General features: G+C 34.3%; 1 protein-coding gene across 4 annotated transcripts in view; it reads left to right on the forward strand.

Annotated features, from left to right (window-relative positions):
- Nucleotides 1-301: 301 nt before the first annotated feature.
- MALRD1 (MAM and LDL receptor class A domain containing 1) overlaps nucleotides 302-16,007 on the forward strand; it is a 196,561-nt gene continuing 180,855 nt past the window's right edge. For all 4 annotated transcript variants that reach the window (XM_015853499.3, XM_015853500.3, XM_085538687.1 and 1 more), the window contains exons 1-6: nucleotides 302-598; nucleotides 3,528-3,665; nucleotides 7,037-7,131; nucleotides 7,218-7,376; nucleotides 9,467-9,560; nucleotides 13,787-13,930. In XM_015853499.3, coding sequence (XP_015708985.2) covers nucleotides 436-598; nucleotides 3,528-3,665; nucleotides 7,037-7,131; nucleotides 7,218-7,376; nucleotides 9,467-9,560; nucleotides 13,787-13,930 — 793 coding nt within the window. In that variant the 5' untranslated portion in view covers nucleotides 302-435. The remainder of the gene's footprint in view (nucleotides 599-3,527; nucleotides 3,666-7,036; nucleotides 7,132-7,217; nucleotides 7,377-9,466; nucleotides 9,561-13,786; nucleotides 13,931-16,007) is intronic.

The following is a 16,007-nucleotide window of genomic DNA, read 5'->3' on the forward strand; positions in this document are numbered from 1 at the left end:
TGCATGAGCTCCTTGTATGTTTTGTGAGCATCTACCAAAACCCTCTGACTAAAGAGTTCTTTATAAATTCTGGTTATTTAGTAATTCTCCTGTGTGGTCATGTTACTTTCTTATCTCATGTTTGCAAGATATCAGGCAATAAATTCTGTCAATAAGTTAATGATACACAGTAGACTTGCACAGCATGCACCAAGATTTTTTAGTCATAAAACAATGTTATAATTAAGTTAAATATTATTCAAAGACACTCTGGGTTGAAAGTCGCTGCTTCACGGAAGCCATTTTTCATTAAGCTGTGGGTTTGGAAAGTGACGTTCTGAAGAATTCTGAGAGATGTGTGCGGACACTGACTTTTTTTCAGAGATTCTTCTCAACAAATACTAGACAGTAGAAAGTAATTCTTTTCGAGTGAAAATTTGGATAATAGGGTAGCCCATGAACAAATCCATATGCTTGTGTGTGTTATATTGTATTGCTCTGGCAGATATTTGTTCACCTGCAGGAAGGGAGTGGCAACATGGTGATGGCTCTTCTGCTCCAGCTGGAGAGTTGTGTGTTTTCACCAACCAGTGTGGAAGCAGAAGTGATGAGAGACAAGGTAAGCCTCAGTGAGCTTAACTGTAAGCATGATACAGTTTTATAATACAGTGTTGTAGCAGTGGGAACTAGGGGGGAATTCTTCATATAAGAAAGTATTTGAGAATTATTTTCTGCTTCTCCTTTTACTTCTGTCTCAGTTTCTTCCTTGATTTATTTTTGTTGCTTCTGTTTCTGTATATATGCTGTACCTCATTTGTAAATCTTTATACTGGTGTTACATAGCAAAGTGAGGGACTCTTCATCCATTTACAATTCAAAGGATATTTTACAAATATTGCTACCCTAGTTTATGTTAAAATTATTTGCTGAAATTCAGATTTTTTTTTACACTATGTCTGTGTTAAGGCCTAATAAAAAACAATATTCTTGTAACTACTGTCAAATATTGTAAATTAAAATGTTCAGAAGATATATTTTTTTTATTCCTAGGAGAAAAAAGGGAGAAATTTTCCTGAATTTATGAATGGATGGTCCTAGCTTAACCATTGTAACATCAAGAGATTATGAATATGGTTGTTGCTCTTTTCCTTTAGGGAATCTGAACAATGAAAGTGAATTCAGATAATAAAGTCTGAGTAAATTTGCAACATAAATCTAATATTTCAGAACAGTGCAAAAAAACTGTTCTGAAAATTATTTCATGCAGTGCAGTAGATAGTCCTGTTCACTGAAGATCACTGATTTGGACTGGAAGGAATGATTCTATGATGGGCTTGGATTTGTTGTAACTTTTAATTTTTATTAAAAGCTTGTTTAAGTTCTCTTCACAAAGCAGCAAAGGACGCCACTATGATTGTTGGATTTGGGGAATTTAATTTTAAAATCTTCAGGTGGACTTGTTTGCCTGCGCACACATGTTAATTGGAATATGTAAATAATAAGAGAATTCATCTGTAATCTGGGAGAAAGTGTAGCAAATCAAATCTGGATTCCTTAATATGTGTGCCCAGATGCCTTGAACTTTTCTTTGAAAATGCACTTCTCATTTATCCAAATATAATCCAGGTATATATTTGGTACAGAAGTCCGAAATCGATTCTGGGATATTTCTTCTTAGTTCCTCTGCAAATAAGACAATAGCTAACACTATACTGTGTACCAGTAAATTCTGTAACTTTATCTTGCTGCACTAAAACATTCTAAATGCCACTGTCTGAAATGCCTGTTGAATTCCCCAATGATAGACATGTCTCAGGTTAAGCATATCATTTCCACAAGACATGGATATTTTATGTTTTTTCTACATTAACTTGAAACCTTAACTGTGCTTGATTTTGGTTTCTCTAGAGAAAAAAGCACTTCCTCTGGGCCACGTCTTGTATTATGCTAATAGAATACGCAGCAAGATATGCATACTCTCATTAATTTTCCTGCAGGCTTTTTAACCATGTTTCAGTGAATACCACCACAGATAAACACTTAAAATGCAAGTAGAGAAGGTTGCTCCAAAGATCAGTTAAAAAAAGAATAGCATCCTATTGCAAGAAATAAATGCCAAAACACATTCCATTTGAAACAGGGAGATGAGGATGTGCTGTGGAACTCTGCGCAATGGGCTGTGGTCTCTGTGGCTGCTCAGATAATGGTCTGGGTTGTGCTGGGACAGAAGTTAGCTGTCAAACATGGAGAGAGAAATCAGGGTGTCAATTTGAATGTTTGCCCATCTGCCACACACTGTTCTGATCTGGGAATTTTGCAAAGTTATTATTCTACTTAAACTTCTGCTTCGTGATCATCTGTTTGAGATAGTTACCCGCTGTTCTGTCTGTACCCTGCACAGATTTTAGGATGTCTCTATACTGGAATTATTGCAAAGATGGGATGTCAGATTATGCATTTTTATAGTTATTTAGGACTCCAGATGTGGTTTGTTTGTGTTTAGCCACAGCACTGGAAAAGAAGTGAAATAAACCCTACAGCCTACAGTCTCTTTTATTAATTCATTTAAACCTCTAAAATCTTATGAAAAATATTCACTATAAACAGGCTTAAAATATTTTGCTTTCAGAATATCTGCAAATGAAGTTTTATAAGCAGATGTACCTGAAATAGAACCTCAAGTAACAACTTGTTTCTGCCAACTTGATATTTTTCCTCATACTGATTTTATGTTTATTTGCAGATAGTTCTGTGAAAAAATATTTTGTACATCCTGCCCACTTCTTTCTTCTGATCTCCCCCCCCCCCCGTATTTTATTTTATTTTATTTTGGCATATATGTCTTTCAGCAAATATTTTCAAGTTAGATTTTCTGTGAAAACATTCCCTTGAAAAAACAATTATGAATGATTGAGGATTTTCTTACTGAAAAAGATGCTCTTACTGTTTTGTACATCTTGATGTTTTCTACCTATTTGAGAATTCCTAAGAAAATACTGAATGTTATTTTGTGCATTTCATGTAATTTAAAATAGATACATTTCAACCGCATTTGTGCTTTTAAATAATCACTGAAGTACTTCAGCCACTTCAAGAGCTGAATTATAAAAACATCAATAAAATGTTGGTTGACGAAACAGACAATCTGCACCTTAACTTGATTCTGGAATGCTTCTGTGAATTATATTGTTTTTCCCCTCCTTAATTAACTATTGCCATAAGTTGATGTGCATATGAAAGCTATGAAGTTGGACATAATAGCATGACTTTAGAAGATGAAGTTGCAATGTGATTTAAAAGGATTAGTGAACTGTAATAATAATATGAAATACACCAAAAGTATTGTCAAGGGTTTGGTGTGAGCAGCTAACTTGTGAGGCAGCATGAAGGTACTCCTGGTATCTAACCAGAATCCCACTTAGAATGCAAAGCATTACCTTGCCCTTCTCTTCTGCATGTGGGTAAAAGCTGACAAATATTTGACACATGGTGAATGAAATCCAGATGCACTCCCACAAATCTACCCTTCTGAATTTCTTTCAATTTAGGTTCCTTTGAAAAATGTGATTTTGAAACTGACCTCTGCAAACATCTTCAGGTAGTGAATTTAAATCCTGGATGGATTAGAAGAAATGGCAACTCTGGTGTGGGACCACCATATTCTGACCACAATGGGAATAACTCTAGTAAGAATCCTTGCTTTCACTGAAGGAAGCATGGTCTTTTACAAGTTACTTAGTTCTGTATTATTTGCTTAAGTTACTATTTTCTTGATAGGTTTATTCGCTTCTGATGTGTTTCTTTCTGAGATAAAACAAAAACCTGGACACCAGAGCTTTCTAGGTGCTTATAATCAGAGTAGCCTAGAATTCTGGTGGGGGGGATGGGGAGGGTGAAGGAATAGTTGAAGGGAGGAAGGTGGAAAGAAATAGTTTCCTGCTCTTGTTGTCCAGGAGGAATAAGTAATCAATCATCACATCAATCGTCACATTTACCTGCCTGAATGATCCTTATCTCTTACTAGATATAATGTCATAATGTTAGTCACTACATTTACAAATTTTAGAAATTACAGTTGAACCCCTTGCCTTGAGATATATTTGCATTTGATTTTTGAATGCCAAAGCGTGTGTATATGTCATCTGTGACCTGTGTTGTTGTTTCAAATATTTTGAGAGAGTGTGATTTTGGAAAAGATTTCATAGCCAATCCTGAGCCACCTTCTCTAAAATTTATTATATTTTTCACTTTGTTTAAAGATTGTCCCTCAACAGACTACTTAACTGTCCCTGTCCCCAGAGATATATATCCCTTATGCTTGTTCTTTTATCAGGTTAACCTTACTTTTCAAAATCTGGCTTCTTTTTTCTGGAGTACTTAAATTTCTTTTTAACTTAAATTGACTTGAGCCAAATTTTTAGTTACAATGTTACAATTTAGTTACAATTCCTGCTTTTTTGAGCTGTTAGAAAGCTTGTTTGTAAGAAAGCAAAGAAAGAGTTTAACAATTTGATGGAGCACTCTATTATCAAAGAAAAGATGTGGGCTTATTATCCAAACTGATTAATTATCTTCTCCTTTTTTTCCTTTTTTGTCTCTTTCTCCCTATCCATCCTCTCCCACTAACTTCTCAAGACACAGTAGTAGTTTTGAGTCCTCAGAACATGCACAGGATGGCAGGCATAAAATGCTAGAGAGTATATAGCAACACAACTTACGGAAGACTAAATTATCACTGAAAGATTGGCAAGCCTACAGGTGTTTAGACCCCATTCTTAAATTGTTATGATCTGGGGATGTAGAAATTTTACTGTTCTCAAGCAAGTGCTACCACCTATGTACTGCATAAGATACTAAAGAACTAACAGTTCCATTTAACAGTTAATGTGAATTGTAGACTTAGAGGAGAATGGCTGGAAAAGTTGTTTGTTTATTAATATCTAATGTGACCGAGCCAAGTGAATAGGGTCAGGCTCTTTTCAGTGTTGTGTAGTAACAGGACAAAGGGCAACAGGCACAGACTGTTACGCAAGAAGTTCCATAAAAACATGAGGAAGAGATGCTTTACTATGAGGATGACAGAGCACTAAACAAACTGTGATTCTGTGAAATGCATTTATGATCCTTTTGCTTAAAAGCATACAGGCACATCTTTAACTAGGTATTTTGAAAATAAGACTTAAAATAAATATTGGATTAAACTGATGTTAGCAGAAAAATCTCAGTTAATACCAAAACATTTTCATAAAGTAAAATAAACTTTATTTTAAGTGCATGAGTTAAAAATCAAGTGTTTTGCAACATAATGACAGAATAATATAATTTCTTATAATCAAGAAACAAATAAAATCAAGCTAATAAAAAAAAATCAAATCTAATAAAATCTTGTCTGAAATCAAAATAAACTAGGCAACAATATTAGTCTAGCTGAAATTTCTAGAGTCTGTGCGTGCTTAGTAGTATGTTGCACCAGAAGTCAGCAATGACCTGGAAGCTATTCCTGCCTATATCCAGTATCTTGTAAAGAATTTGTGGAGAAGAAGAAACTTATGCAGCTACTTAAGGCCAGCAAGTTTTCAAAATTTCCCATTCCTAGAGACTTAGCAGACTGTGTAATCTGTTTTATATTTGTTCCTGCTTAAAGACTAGAAAATATATTGTACATTTACAATGAAGTCCTACAGCAGAGCATAGAAGGGAAGAGTTCCGTCTGTCACAATAAGTAATTGCACACAAATTAGCAGAATTTAACCATTTAGTAGCACTCAGCTGGTTCTCTTTAGCTTTGCCTGCCTATTTGGTTCTTTATTTTCATCGATAATTTAGCTGAAAAATTTAGTGACAAACACTAAAAAAAAAAATAAATAAAAAACCCCAAAATTTTATGAATCAAAACCTTTTATCTGTGTAGACTTTGAATACAAATTTGCTGTTCAAAGATTTTCATAAGATTACCAGTTCTTCTCCATCTATGACTTAGTATCTGTGGTAGGTGAAATCTGATTGTTTTTGTTTGTTTGTTTGTTTTCAGTTCATATATATTTATCTTTAGGGAAGAAAAAAGAAAAATAAAAAAGTCCTAAGTGGAAAACCTGATGTAACTTTGCTGTTAGAGAGCCTTGCTAAGCCACCAATCCACAAATTATTGTAGGTAGAAGGAGTATCCTTGTGGCTGACAGGCTCCAAAAGTACTGATGGAGTAGCTGTTTGAAGTCTAATACCTAAAAGGAATGCAAAAGTGCAGTATGCTTCTCTGGAAGGAATTCCTCATCGAGCTGGACTTGTAGCATTTTGTCAATGATTTTCCTCTTTCTCCCTCTCCTTTTGCTGCTCCTTGCATCCTTTAACTTTAAAATTCAACATATCTGAAAACTTCACATTGTGGAAAAGCAAAATTTAGACTAGTGGTATCTGATGTTCTGAAACTGATGAAGATCTGCTAGAAGATTTCAAACAATCATGCTAGGAAGATGCATAGTTACAACCATGTTTCCCTTACTCTTGATGAACTGCTATCCTTTCAAGTAAGGCAAGATTTAATTTGGAGTTATTTTGTAACACAAGTATAATGGTAGATTCTGAGAATGGCACTTCCTTCATTTGTGATCCAAGCATCGGGGTACCAGAACCTCCTCTCTGCTGCAAGGAAATTTCCTGAACAGCCAGAAGCATACCACAGTCCTGGAAGAGTGGAGCACTATAACATCCTCTCATGTCTTTCTTTCTCTACTTCCTTAAAGACTTGAACTGCTATAAATCACATCGTTTTTTTTTGTTTAAGCATGAAATATGAAAAATATTCAACTAGTTAAGTTCTTTGATCAGCTTACTAAGTCTTAGTTTTGTTTCAAAATTTTGCACTTTACTGGGAACTTAAGCCAGAAACAATATGTCAAGATGTGGAAAAGCTTAGCATACAATGGCTATGAGTATGCCATAAATCTTTTTTATCACAAAGTTCTACTTGGCTTTTAAGTTACTAATTCATACTTGATTGTGTCTTTTCTTCTTTTACAGTTATAGTTCCCCAAATTTACATATATATTTATTTTAATAGCTTATTTCCTTTCGTTATCTTCTGAAATGAGATCGTCTTCTGCAACTTTAAGGTCCAGTGTTTTGCTTCCAACTGATGAAGAACATGTTTGCCAGGTATTTTGATGTATTGTCCTTTATTTTGGCTTTTTGTCATAGCACTTCAGTATAATAATTATAACTTCTTTTTTTTTTTGTGCTAGATTACATTTCAGTATTGGATCAGTCAGAGTGGAGTATTGATAGTGGAGCTTCAAAAGCACTCTGAAGATACTATTAAAAACGTTTGGCACGATTCAGGAGAACTGGAAAGCCAGTGGAAAGCAAAAACCATCACAGTCAATAGCAGTGAAAATTTTGAGGTTGGTATCGTGAGTTGACTGTAAATTGAACATAAAGGTAGGTTTCTAAATTCATTTTTTTCTAATAAGGCAAATATAAATATCCTGTAATTGGGAAACAGTGTCACAAAATATAAGAAAGATCAGTTATTTGGAAGCTCAAGGCTGGTATAATAAATGCTGCTTGTTCTCACTTTTCTGGTGTAAAAGGTGATGATATACCTCACTTAAAATGTACATGCATCTTAAATAAGAGTATCCTATTGCACTGTAAACTATATATCTGCTGATGGAAGTGATATCTTGGGATCTTAACCTTCAATAAAATATGCTTATAGGCTCAGCCTAACTGTATTGTTAAGCTGAGGTTTAATTTATAAGTATACTCTCTGTGAAACAGTGTTCTGTACTGATAGCTTTGGCTGTCTAGAGATGCATCAGGTGACAAACACTGAACTAATTGTTGTAGCTATATATATAATTTTTTTATGGTAACTGAGCCTTTATCACAGAATACATTCATATGATGATATTGCTTAAAGCTGCGATGATTTGCTTAGTGTACAAACCTGAAGGTGTAACGGCACAACCTTGTTCCTATAAAATATAAGATAACACAGTTATTTGACTTGCAGAGGTAAAACTCCAGGAACTTGAGTTTTGAAACAATATTTGTCTGCACAACTCCAGCTGAGGATGTATGTTACAAATACATGCACCTAACTCAAGAATCAGTGTTGTTATCTGTTGAAAACTTAGCTCTATCTGACGTAAGCAGTTTTTTAGCAATGCAAGATTGTACTGGAAGGGTTTCTTTCTATACTTTTCATTCTTCATATTGTTTAGAAAATTGACTGGCTTTGCGAATGTTCAATAAAGTACATCATCTTCCTGCCTCTAAATTTCTGGATCAAATCCTAACTAGATTGCAGATTGCAAACCTTGTTATGTTTTGGCTTCTGTAAAGCAAGCTGGCGCATCCAGATTTAAAGAGACAGATGTCAAATTTGTTGCAGTAATCATTACAATTGACTAAAGGAATGTAGCTGGGCACATCATCAGATCCATAGAACAAGGCTGAGTTTTTCTTTGTTTGCAACTTTCCCCTCCAGTTACAGTTTGCAGGATGCTGGTCATGCAGTTTATTTGTTCTTCTGAACTTTTCCTTCTATGAGATCTTTAGCCCTGCAGGGCTGTCTGCATCATTCTTCAAGGAAATGTTTCAAGCTATGCAAAAATAAAAAACGTCAAAGGCTCTTATAAAATGACTAGTAATCATACCTGTTCTTTACATCAACATGAAAAATTCCCACTGCCATGAAACTATTAGAAATATAATTATTTCCTGTTCCTAACTAACAAAATAATTAAAAGCTTTAAGCTTATTATGAATATGAATTTTGTTGTCATGTTTATTATTTTGATTATAATTTCAGATTTGGTTCTTAGTTGCTCTCCTGAACTACTTTTTTCTCCCTTCCACTCAGACCAAATTTCTTTTTCACAAGTTTCATTAAGGGAATTGGTTCAGGACTTAGGGTTTCACTTCTGTTTCTGCAGTTATTTCCTTACCCCTAACATTTAATACTATGGATCTTTGCCGCTTTCCAAGTAGTGTGGTTGCTCAGTTCCCTCCTATTTCAATGCAGTAAGTTAAAATCCGCCTTTTACACAGAAATGTGTAATATTTGTAGCTTCATTTCAATAGAAGATGTTTTTAGGAAAAGCATCACTATTGTAATATTGTAACAGAATAAATGTTGAATTTTGCTTTCCATTCTGGGTACTCTTCAAGGTTTGTTTTGGCTGAAAACTGGTTGATGAAAGGCTTCTAAACTGAAAAGTTATTTGTTGCCCTGACTTTGTTTCCAGTTCACTGGCAAATTTTGAAAACAACCAGAAAAACATTCATATTTCCACTCTCTGAAGGAAGAACCATTTGATAAAATGTACAGTCCTTTCTATTTCCCAAGTGTTATGATCCCTGCTTAGATTTTAATATATTTTGCTGTGCTTCTCAGATCTTTCTAGTAAAATTTGTTTGATTTTGCTCCTTCATCTGTTGCACTGGTGAATATCATTTCTTGTTGATTTCATGTTAAACTCTGCAGGTTATATTCCGTGGGATGGTGGAGAACCAGAGACAAAATGAAACAGTTGCTATTGACGATGTTTCTTTCAGTGAAGGATGTTCTTTAGCATCTGGTAAGCATACTCATTTTTCAGGAAATTGTTCATTTTTCTTTGCTTTTTGCTCTGATTAGAAGAGAAATACAAAAGAGGGAGAGCCATACGGTACTTAAAGACTTTCTTAACTCAGTGTTTTTTAGTGACTAATTTCCATTCCTCTAAACAATCATCTGTCAAATAGCATCTTAACGGAGTTACAAAAAATGACAATAAATACCTTGAGATGTCTAGTATGTTACACTATACCAGCATAGGAGAACATTACTATCTCATTGGGCAGAAAGAATCTGTGGCCAAAATCAGACCAAAGAACTGATATTTTCATACAGCTCAGGAAAAGCCTCAGAGATGGGTGTAGGGAAATTCCCAAAGCACTTGTGTTTATTTTTAAAAATGTGAAAGGTCCTGCTGCTCAGCTGTAGGGGGGTTTATTTTGTTCTGCTCTGCTACATCCAAGAGCTGTAGTGTCAGGATGGTCAGCTCTGCAGCTGAACCATCCATGCATGTTGAGATTCTTCGGCAAAACATTTAGTCTTTTGCTTTTTAACCCAACACAGTTTCATGGGAAAAGAATGCAACCCATCCTAGCAAAAATTAGATTACTTACTGTTCTATATTACAGAAGAGTATTGCAGTGTTGCACCCAGGCCACAGCCTCAGCTCAGTATGGATCTGGTTCAGAGCTTCCCTTTTGCTTCCTGCCTCTGAGACATGGCACAGACTGTGAGAGTCTGGTCGTTAAATTTAATGTGAGGTATGAATACCATGTTGGACACATATCCAGTTACGTTTCAGAAATATATATTGTTTTCTTTTTCTATTTTTTAAAAAAAATTTATTTTTATTATTATTATTATTATTATTATTATTATTATTATTATTATTGTAATGTAGTTTAAAACAAATTTCTCTGGAGGTCTGACTGGGAAAATAGATGCATGTGGTTAACGTATTAGAGTGCTGAGCAATCAGAAGCAGGTTGTAGTAAGGCCAAGACACAGATCTTACTGTAAAGATTCAGGAGTGCAAAGGAGATCTCTATTGCAGAAAAAAAGAAGTTTGAGCTAACTAGACTCAGTTGTATAAGTAAGTCTTTCCATGTTTTGACTTTTTTTTTTTTTTTTAAATGAACAGCTGCAGAAGCTAAATTCATATAAATGTTTTCATGTTGTTGCAAATCTTGATTTTCTGTTTTGTGGAGGTTTCCTAGCAGTTGTACTTAAATGAGCAAGGATGCTAATTTAAAACTATATGCATACTTGTCTGCAAACTCAGACAAAGTTGAATTTGAAATTGCCAATGAAAAAAAAAGGAAAGAAGACAGATGTAGAATTCTCCCAGCTTTGTTCTATTCCTTGGAGGATTTCTGAAGAAAATATTAAAAAAGGAAAGTAAATAAAAAAGCATTGCCAGAATCTAACAATGTACACAATTAATTCAGTGGGTGGATATCAGTCTCTCCACAAAAATATGCTGATTTTCTTTCTTTCCATAAGCAAAGAGAAATGAAAAGCATAGCAGTCACAGAGATGAAATACTGTCTCAAAGAGGAAAAAAACACATTAAAAATAGAAATAAGCATATACTCAATAGTGTCTATAAATCTATGTGCTAAACTTACCTTAGATGACAACAATTGAAATGTGAAGTACACGTATTAAACTGCAGCACTCAGAATTAGTCCAATAAGAGTCCATTCTTATCCTGTGTGCCAACATTAGAAATGAACGTCATTAGGAGAAATCTACGTTGCTCACAGTAGTTAAGGAACAAGTCAAACAATCTTAATTTTCTCCCTGAAAGAGTAATTTTACTGTGGAATATCTTCCAATAATTAAAATAAAAGGTCAGGTTAATGGTAGCTTGAATTAGAAGTAACTTTTTTCTGTATCTGGTTAAGTTTTTATACAATTGGTCTTCTTTTAAATTTGTAGATAAAATCCATGAAATCTTCCAGATTTTCAATGCCAGAGTAAACACAGGTGAACTGAATTGTGCATATGTATTTATTAGTATGACTGTGTGTCATGGGTTACTTAGATTTACCTATGCCCGTGACAGGGGAAGCCACCCCGTAGGGCCCCCGGGGCCCGGAAAGGAGGGGGAAAAGGGAAATGGGATAAAAACAGTGGCAATCTAAGGAGGAAAAACTTATTTTACTAAATATGATATCAAAATACAAGATAACACAATATAATATAATTGAGGCTAACAAATTGAACGAAACAGAGAGAGAGAGTCCCCGAAAACCGAGAGGCCTACTGTGAACTCTAGGCGACATGGCTGGAACGCTTCCCACTCTCCGAGAAGTTTGAGAGAAGAAGAAGGACATTCCAGCCTGGGAACAAGATTATATAGTGTCCTGGTTCCGTGACTTATCACTATCCATGTTGTTCTCTGGGATATGTAGTCTTCTTCTGTGGACTGCACATTCAATAGAAGTATCCATGCTTTACATTATGTTATGATGTGGAATACTGATAGCAAAATTACAAAACCATGACACTGTGTTGTTAGGGTCGTGAATAAAGCAGCTTATGCTTTTGTGTTTTTAGGAGTTTCCTGATCCAAATTTTGATGGTAAAAACAAATGTAATTTTATGATGTTTTGAAGTCTTTTTTTTTTTTTTTCTCCCCTTCTATCCCCAAAATGCACTCTCACATTCTCATGTCCAGTTTTGAAAAAGAGATTTTTGTATATACAAACAATTTTGAACATAGCAATTTAAAATATCATAGTTTTATTTTCTTCCCAACAGTTGTCAAATTGCTTCAATTATCACACAAAATTACTACTTTAGCTATCAAATAGAAAATAGTAAAATTACATTCTGGAACAGATTTATCATGATCTCCTATAATTATAACTCAAATAGATGTTTCTTTCAAAGGTTTTATATTCTTATCCATGTATCTACAACTACCCTTAAGACATCCCTCTTGAATACTGGCAAAGCATATACAAAAAACTCCTTTATTAGGACTGATTTTGCCACAGGCACGAGAACAAAGACACTGAAGGCATGAAACTGAAATACTATGAAGGAGAATGAGGTATTTGTGTTGTCCTCCTGATGCTCCTTGCAATGCGAAAACTATATATCTTATCTGCAATACTAGCATGATTTTTTTTCTTTTTTTCTTTTTTTCTTTTTTTCTTTTCTTTTCTTTTTTCTTTTTTTTTTTTTTTTTTTTTTTTTTTTGCCTTTTTATCTCTCCTGGAAAACTGCAGTTTTGTATACATACTACTTCTAAACTTCTTAAAAGAAATCCAAGATGAGTTTTTACAACCAGCATCATCCCAGCTAAACACAACTGCTTAGTTAATTCTGTTCATGTAAGGATATAACCTTTAATATAAAAACATAGAACTTTGTGCAAGGTCATAAAAATGAATTATAGTGGGGATGGAAGTTTAAAAACAAAAAGTTAATATTACTGTTATCACATTTTAGAAAATAAGAGTTTTGTTTCAAGAGACAGATTATTTGCAAAGGAAAAATCCTAAAATATTTATAAATAAATTTTAAAATGCCGAATTAATTGAAATATATCCAATAATTAGTGTTTAACAATGAACTCAACTCTCCCTTTGAGTTTATTTGCAACTCTCTGCAAGAGTTGAAATTTGGCAAAATCAGTTTTTATATGAGTCATTGTAGGACTTTGCCTTTTCCATGCAAAATAATTTGCCAGCAAGCTCTTCACAGTTGATGCACTTGGCTGAAGAAATGGGAATATTCTTATGCAACATTAGAATAAATGGACTAAACGACAGAGTAATAGCATCAGTTGGACAGGTTGTATTACTGAGATATCAGTCTTTTGTTGCAAGAATTATGGAAATGTTGTCATTTGAAATTCTCAGTTTGAAGTGATTTTATGATGGCATCATGTAGGAAAGAACATAAATATTTCTCTTAATGACATATCACTTTTGATATTTCCTGGCGATGCTTTTTGTGGGAATGAACTCACCAAGGTTGCAGTGATCAGCTAACACCACTACCAGTCCACTGCTCTGTAAAAATCATCCATTTTTAAGGAATGTGTTTATTTTTTAAATAGTATTACTAAAGACAGCAGCCTGAAATACTAAATAGCTCGCATCTATAGCCTGAACAATTGAGGAAACCAGAGGCAGAGAAATTTCCGGTTTAACAAGCATATGTTTCCATTGAGAAACAACCTGAAAAATAATAAGTTAAGAAGCTTAGTGATTGCTTTCCTTTGTCTCTTAGTGCTACAGACTTCCAACTTTGAGCTTGGCATGTGCGAGTGGAATTCAAATCAGCCAGTTGTGCCTGCTTGGTGGGCACAACTGCAATCTGGGCACAAGATTACCTCCTGTTCCTCTGTGAAAGATCACAGCAATGACACTAAAGGTGAGAACCTTAAGTTAATGTGTAGTTTCTAGCTGTCATGGACGATTTGGTGCTTTTTGGGAAAAAGCGGTAACCCAGTGTGGAAATAGAGCATAAGCATGACAAGTAATTATGTACTTCAACTATTTAGTAAGGATGCTGTGAACATGTGTGCTAGTAAGTTTTAGGAGATTTTAGTTCAAGAATTTCAGTATAAACTAATAATAGGTTTACTCTATACTTAATTCTTAGTATGCGATCTGTACAGCAGGTCTTCGGTGAATTTAAATTCACTGAAGTTCTGGCATGGTGCTTTTGTTTTGTGTGTTTTGTGTGTTTTTGGTTTTTTTTTTTTTTGTTGTTGTTGTTTGTTTGTTTTGTTTTGAGGCTCGAGTGCTTTCCTAGTGTAGTACCACTCTAAGCATGTGATCAGGAAGTTAATGTTAAAACTTTACAAGTGAACAATAGAGAAAAAAATCATTTTGAATTATGATTTTAAAGACAAAACAGAAGTAATATTGTTGAAATTTTTGGAAATAAGGAAACTTGCTTTTGAAGCTTGTTTTTAGAGTGCTTATCTACAGATTTATGTAAAAAGTCTTTTGAAAGGTTAATGGATACAGATGTGTGTGTTGTAACATGAAATGGAATTGCCATACCAGCCAAACGTTTCATTTTTCAACAGAATCTGTCTTTAGAGGGCCAAAGTAACATTTGTTTGTGATGGTGTAATTTGTATGTGGTTTTGAGGAACTAATAGCGCATAATATTGTTTGATATGAGAAGAAAAAAATCAGTCATAGTATCTTTCAAATTTCCATAGGGACATCTAACAAGAAGTAATTGGTATTGTTATGAGATAGTAATTGGTATTGTTATGAGATAGTAATTGGTACGGGTGTCTCTTTTATGGCAATATTTTGTTAACAGAAATTACACCAAAATTATGTAAGTAGCTTTTTCAGGACTAAGGTACAAACGACCTCTGTTGAAGCAGAACGCATTTTGAAGTGTCTATTGTATAGGTCCTTGAGTGTATTGTATAAATATTGTACAGAGAAGGCTGAACACATAACACAGAGAATAGGTTGGAGAAGTTCTCTGTCCTTTGATATCTATCGTAAAGGAAAAAATAAAATGGGAGAACAAATAAGTGTCAACACAGTTAACTCTTCATTAACTTTGGAATGTATTGAAAAATCTGAACTATGACAGCGTATCTCTCAATATAGTAATCATTTGAACTCATGCAGATTTTTAGATGCACAAAAAAAGGTGAGATATTAAATAAAATCCTAAAAACTAGACAAATGGTATGCAAACAGCAAAAATATCATGCTTGATTTCTCAAACTTGCAATGCAAATAGAACTTGACTAAGCTTTTGTTTCTGATTTTCATCAAAGATTTGAATCTTCTTCAGCCAGAGTGGTCGAGTGGGAAATTTACAAGGAAGTCATTCAGAGAGAGCTGCCCTGCAATGGAAGAGAACTTGCTAGAGAGGAAGAGCTCCCGTTATTTGACTAATTTATATCTGAAGGCTCGCTTGTTACTCTAGAAATTAACAGCATAGATTACAAGTCAGATAAATCTAGCCAAACAGCTAGAAGCTCTTTGATGCATTTATTGGTCTTTTCAAATAGAATAGGTTATATTTGTAATATTTTCTTTCTATCGTGTTTAACTGTTGTGGCTGCAAATTACGAGCTACAGCAGTAGTAAGGTATTATCCAATGAGATTGCAAGCCTGTATTTTGGTCTGAAAGGCTGCATAACATGAAGAGTAAGCTGACAACAAAAGGAAAATAATGAGGCCTCTTATAAAAAGTTTTTCCTTGTGAAATGACAGTTTCTCCCTTCAGCCTGAAATAACTTTGGTAACATCTGCATCTGAGATAACTTGCATTCAGACACATGAATATAGAAACTTCAAATTCAAGACCTTTAATCAGTGTTTATTATAACAGCTGCTTTAGAAGATAGCAAAATATTCAGTGACTCGTGAGAGAGGAGGAAAAAGATCTGCTATATTTGATAAAGCATTTAGCCCTTTTATTTCTGACAGATAAAAGACGTTGTTGAAGGGATGGAGTACTCTT

This window comes from Coturnix japonica, chromosome 2 (genome assembly GCF_054131305.1).
Source record: "Coturnix japonica strain WE chromosome 2, WE-NBRP24, whole genome shotgun sequence".
NCBI classification, from domain to species: domain Eukaryota; kingdom Metazoa; phylum Chordata; class Aves; order Galliformes; family Phasianidae; genus Coturnix; species Coturnix japonica.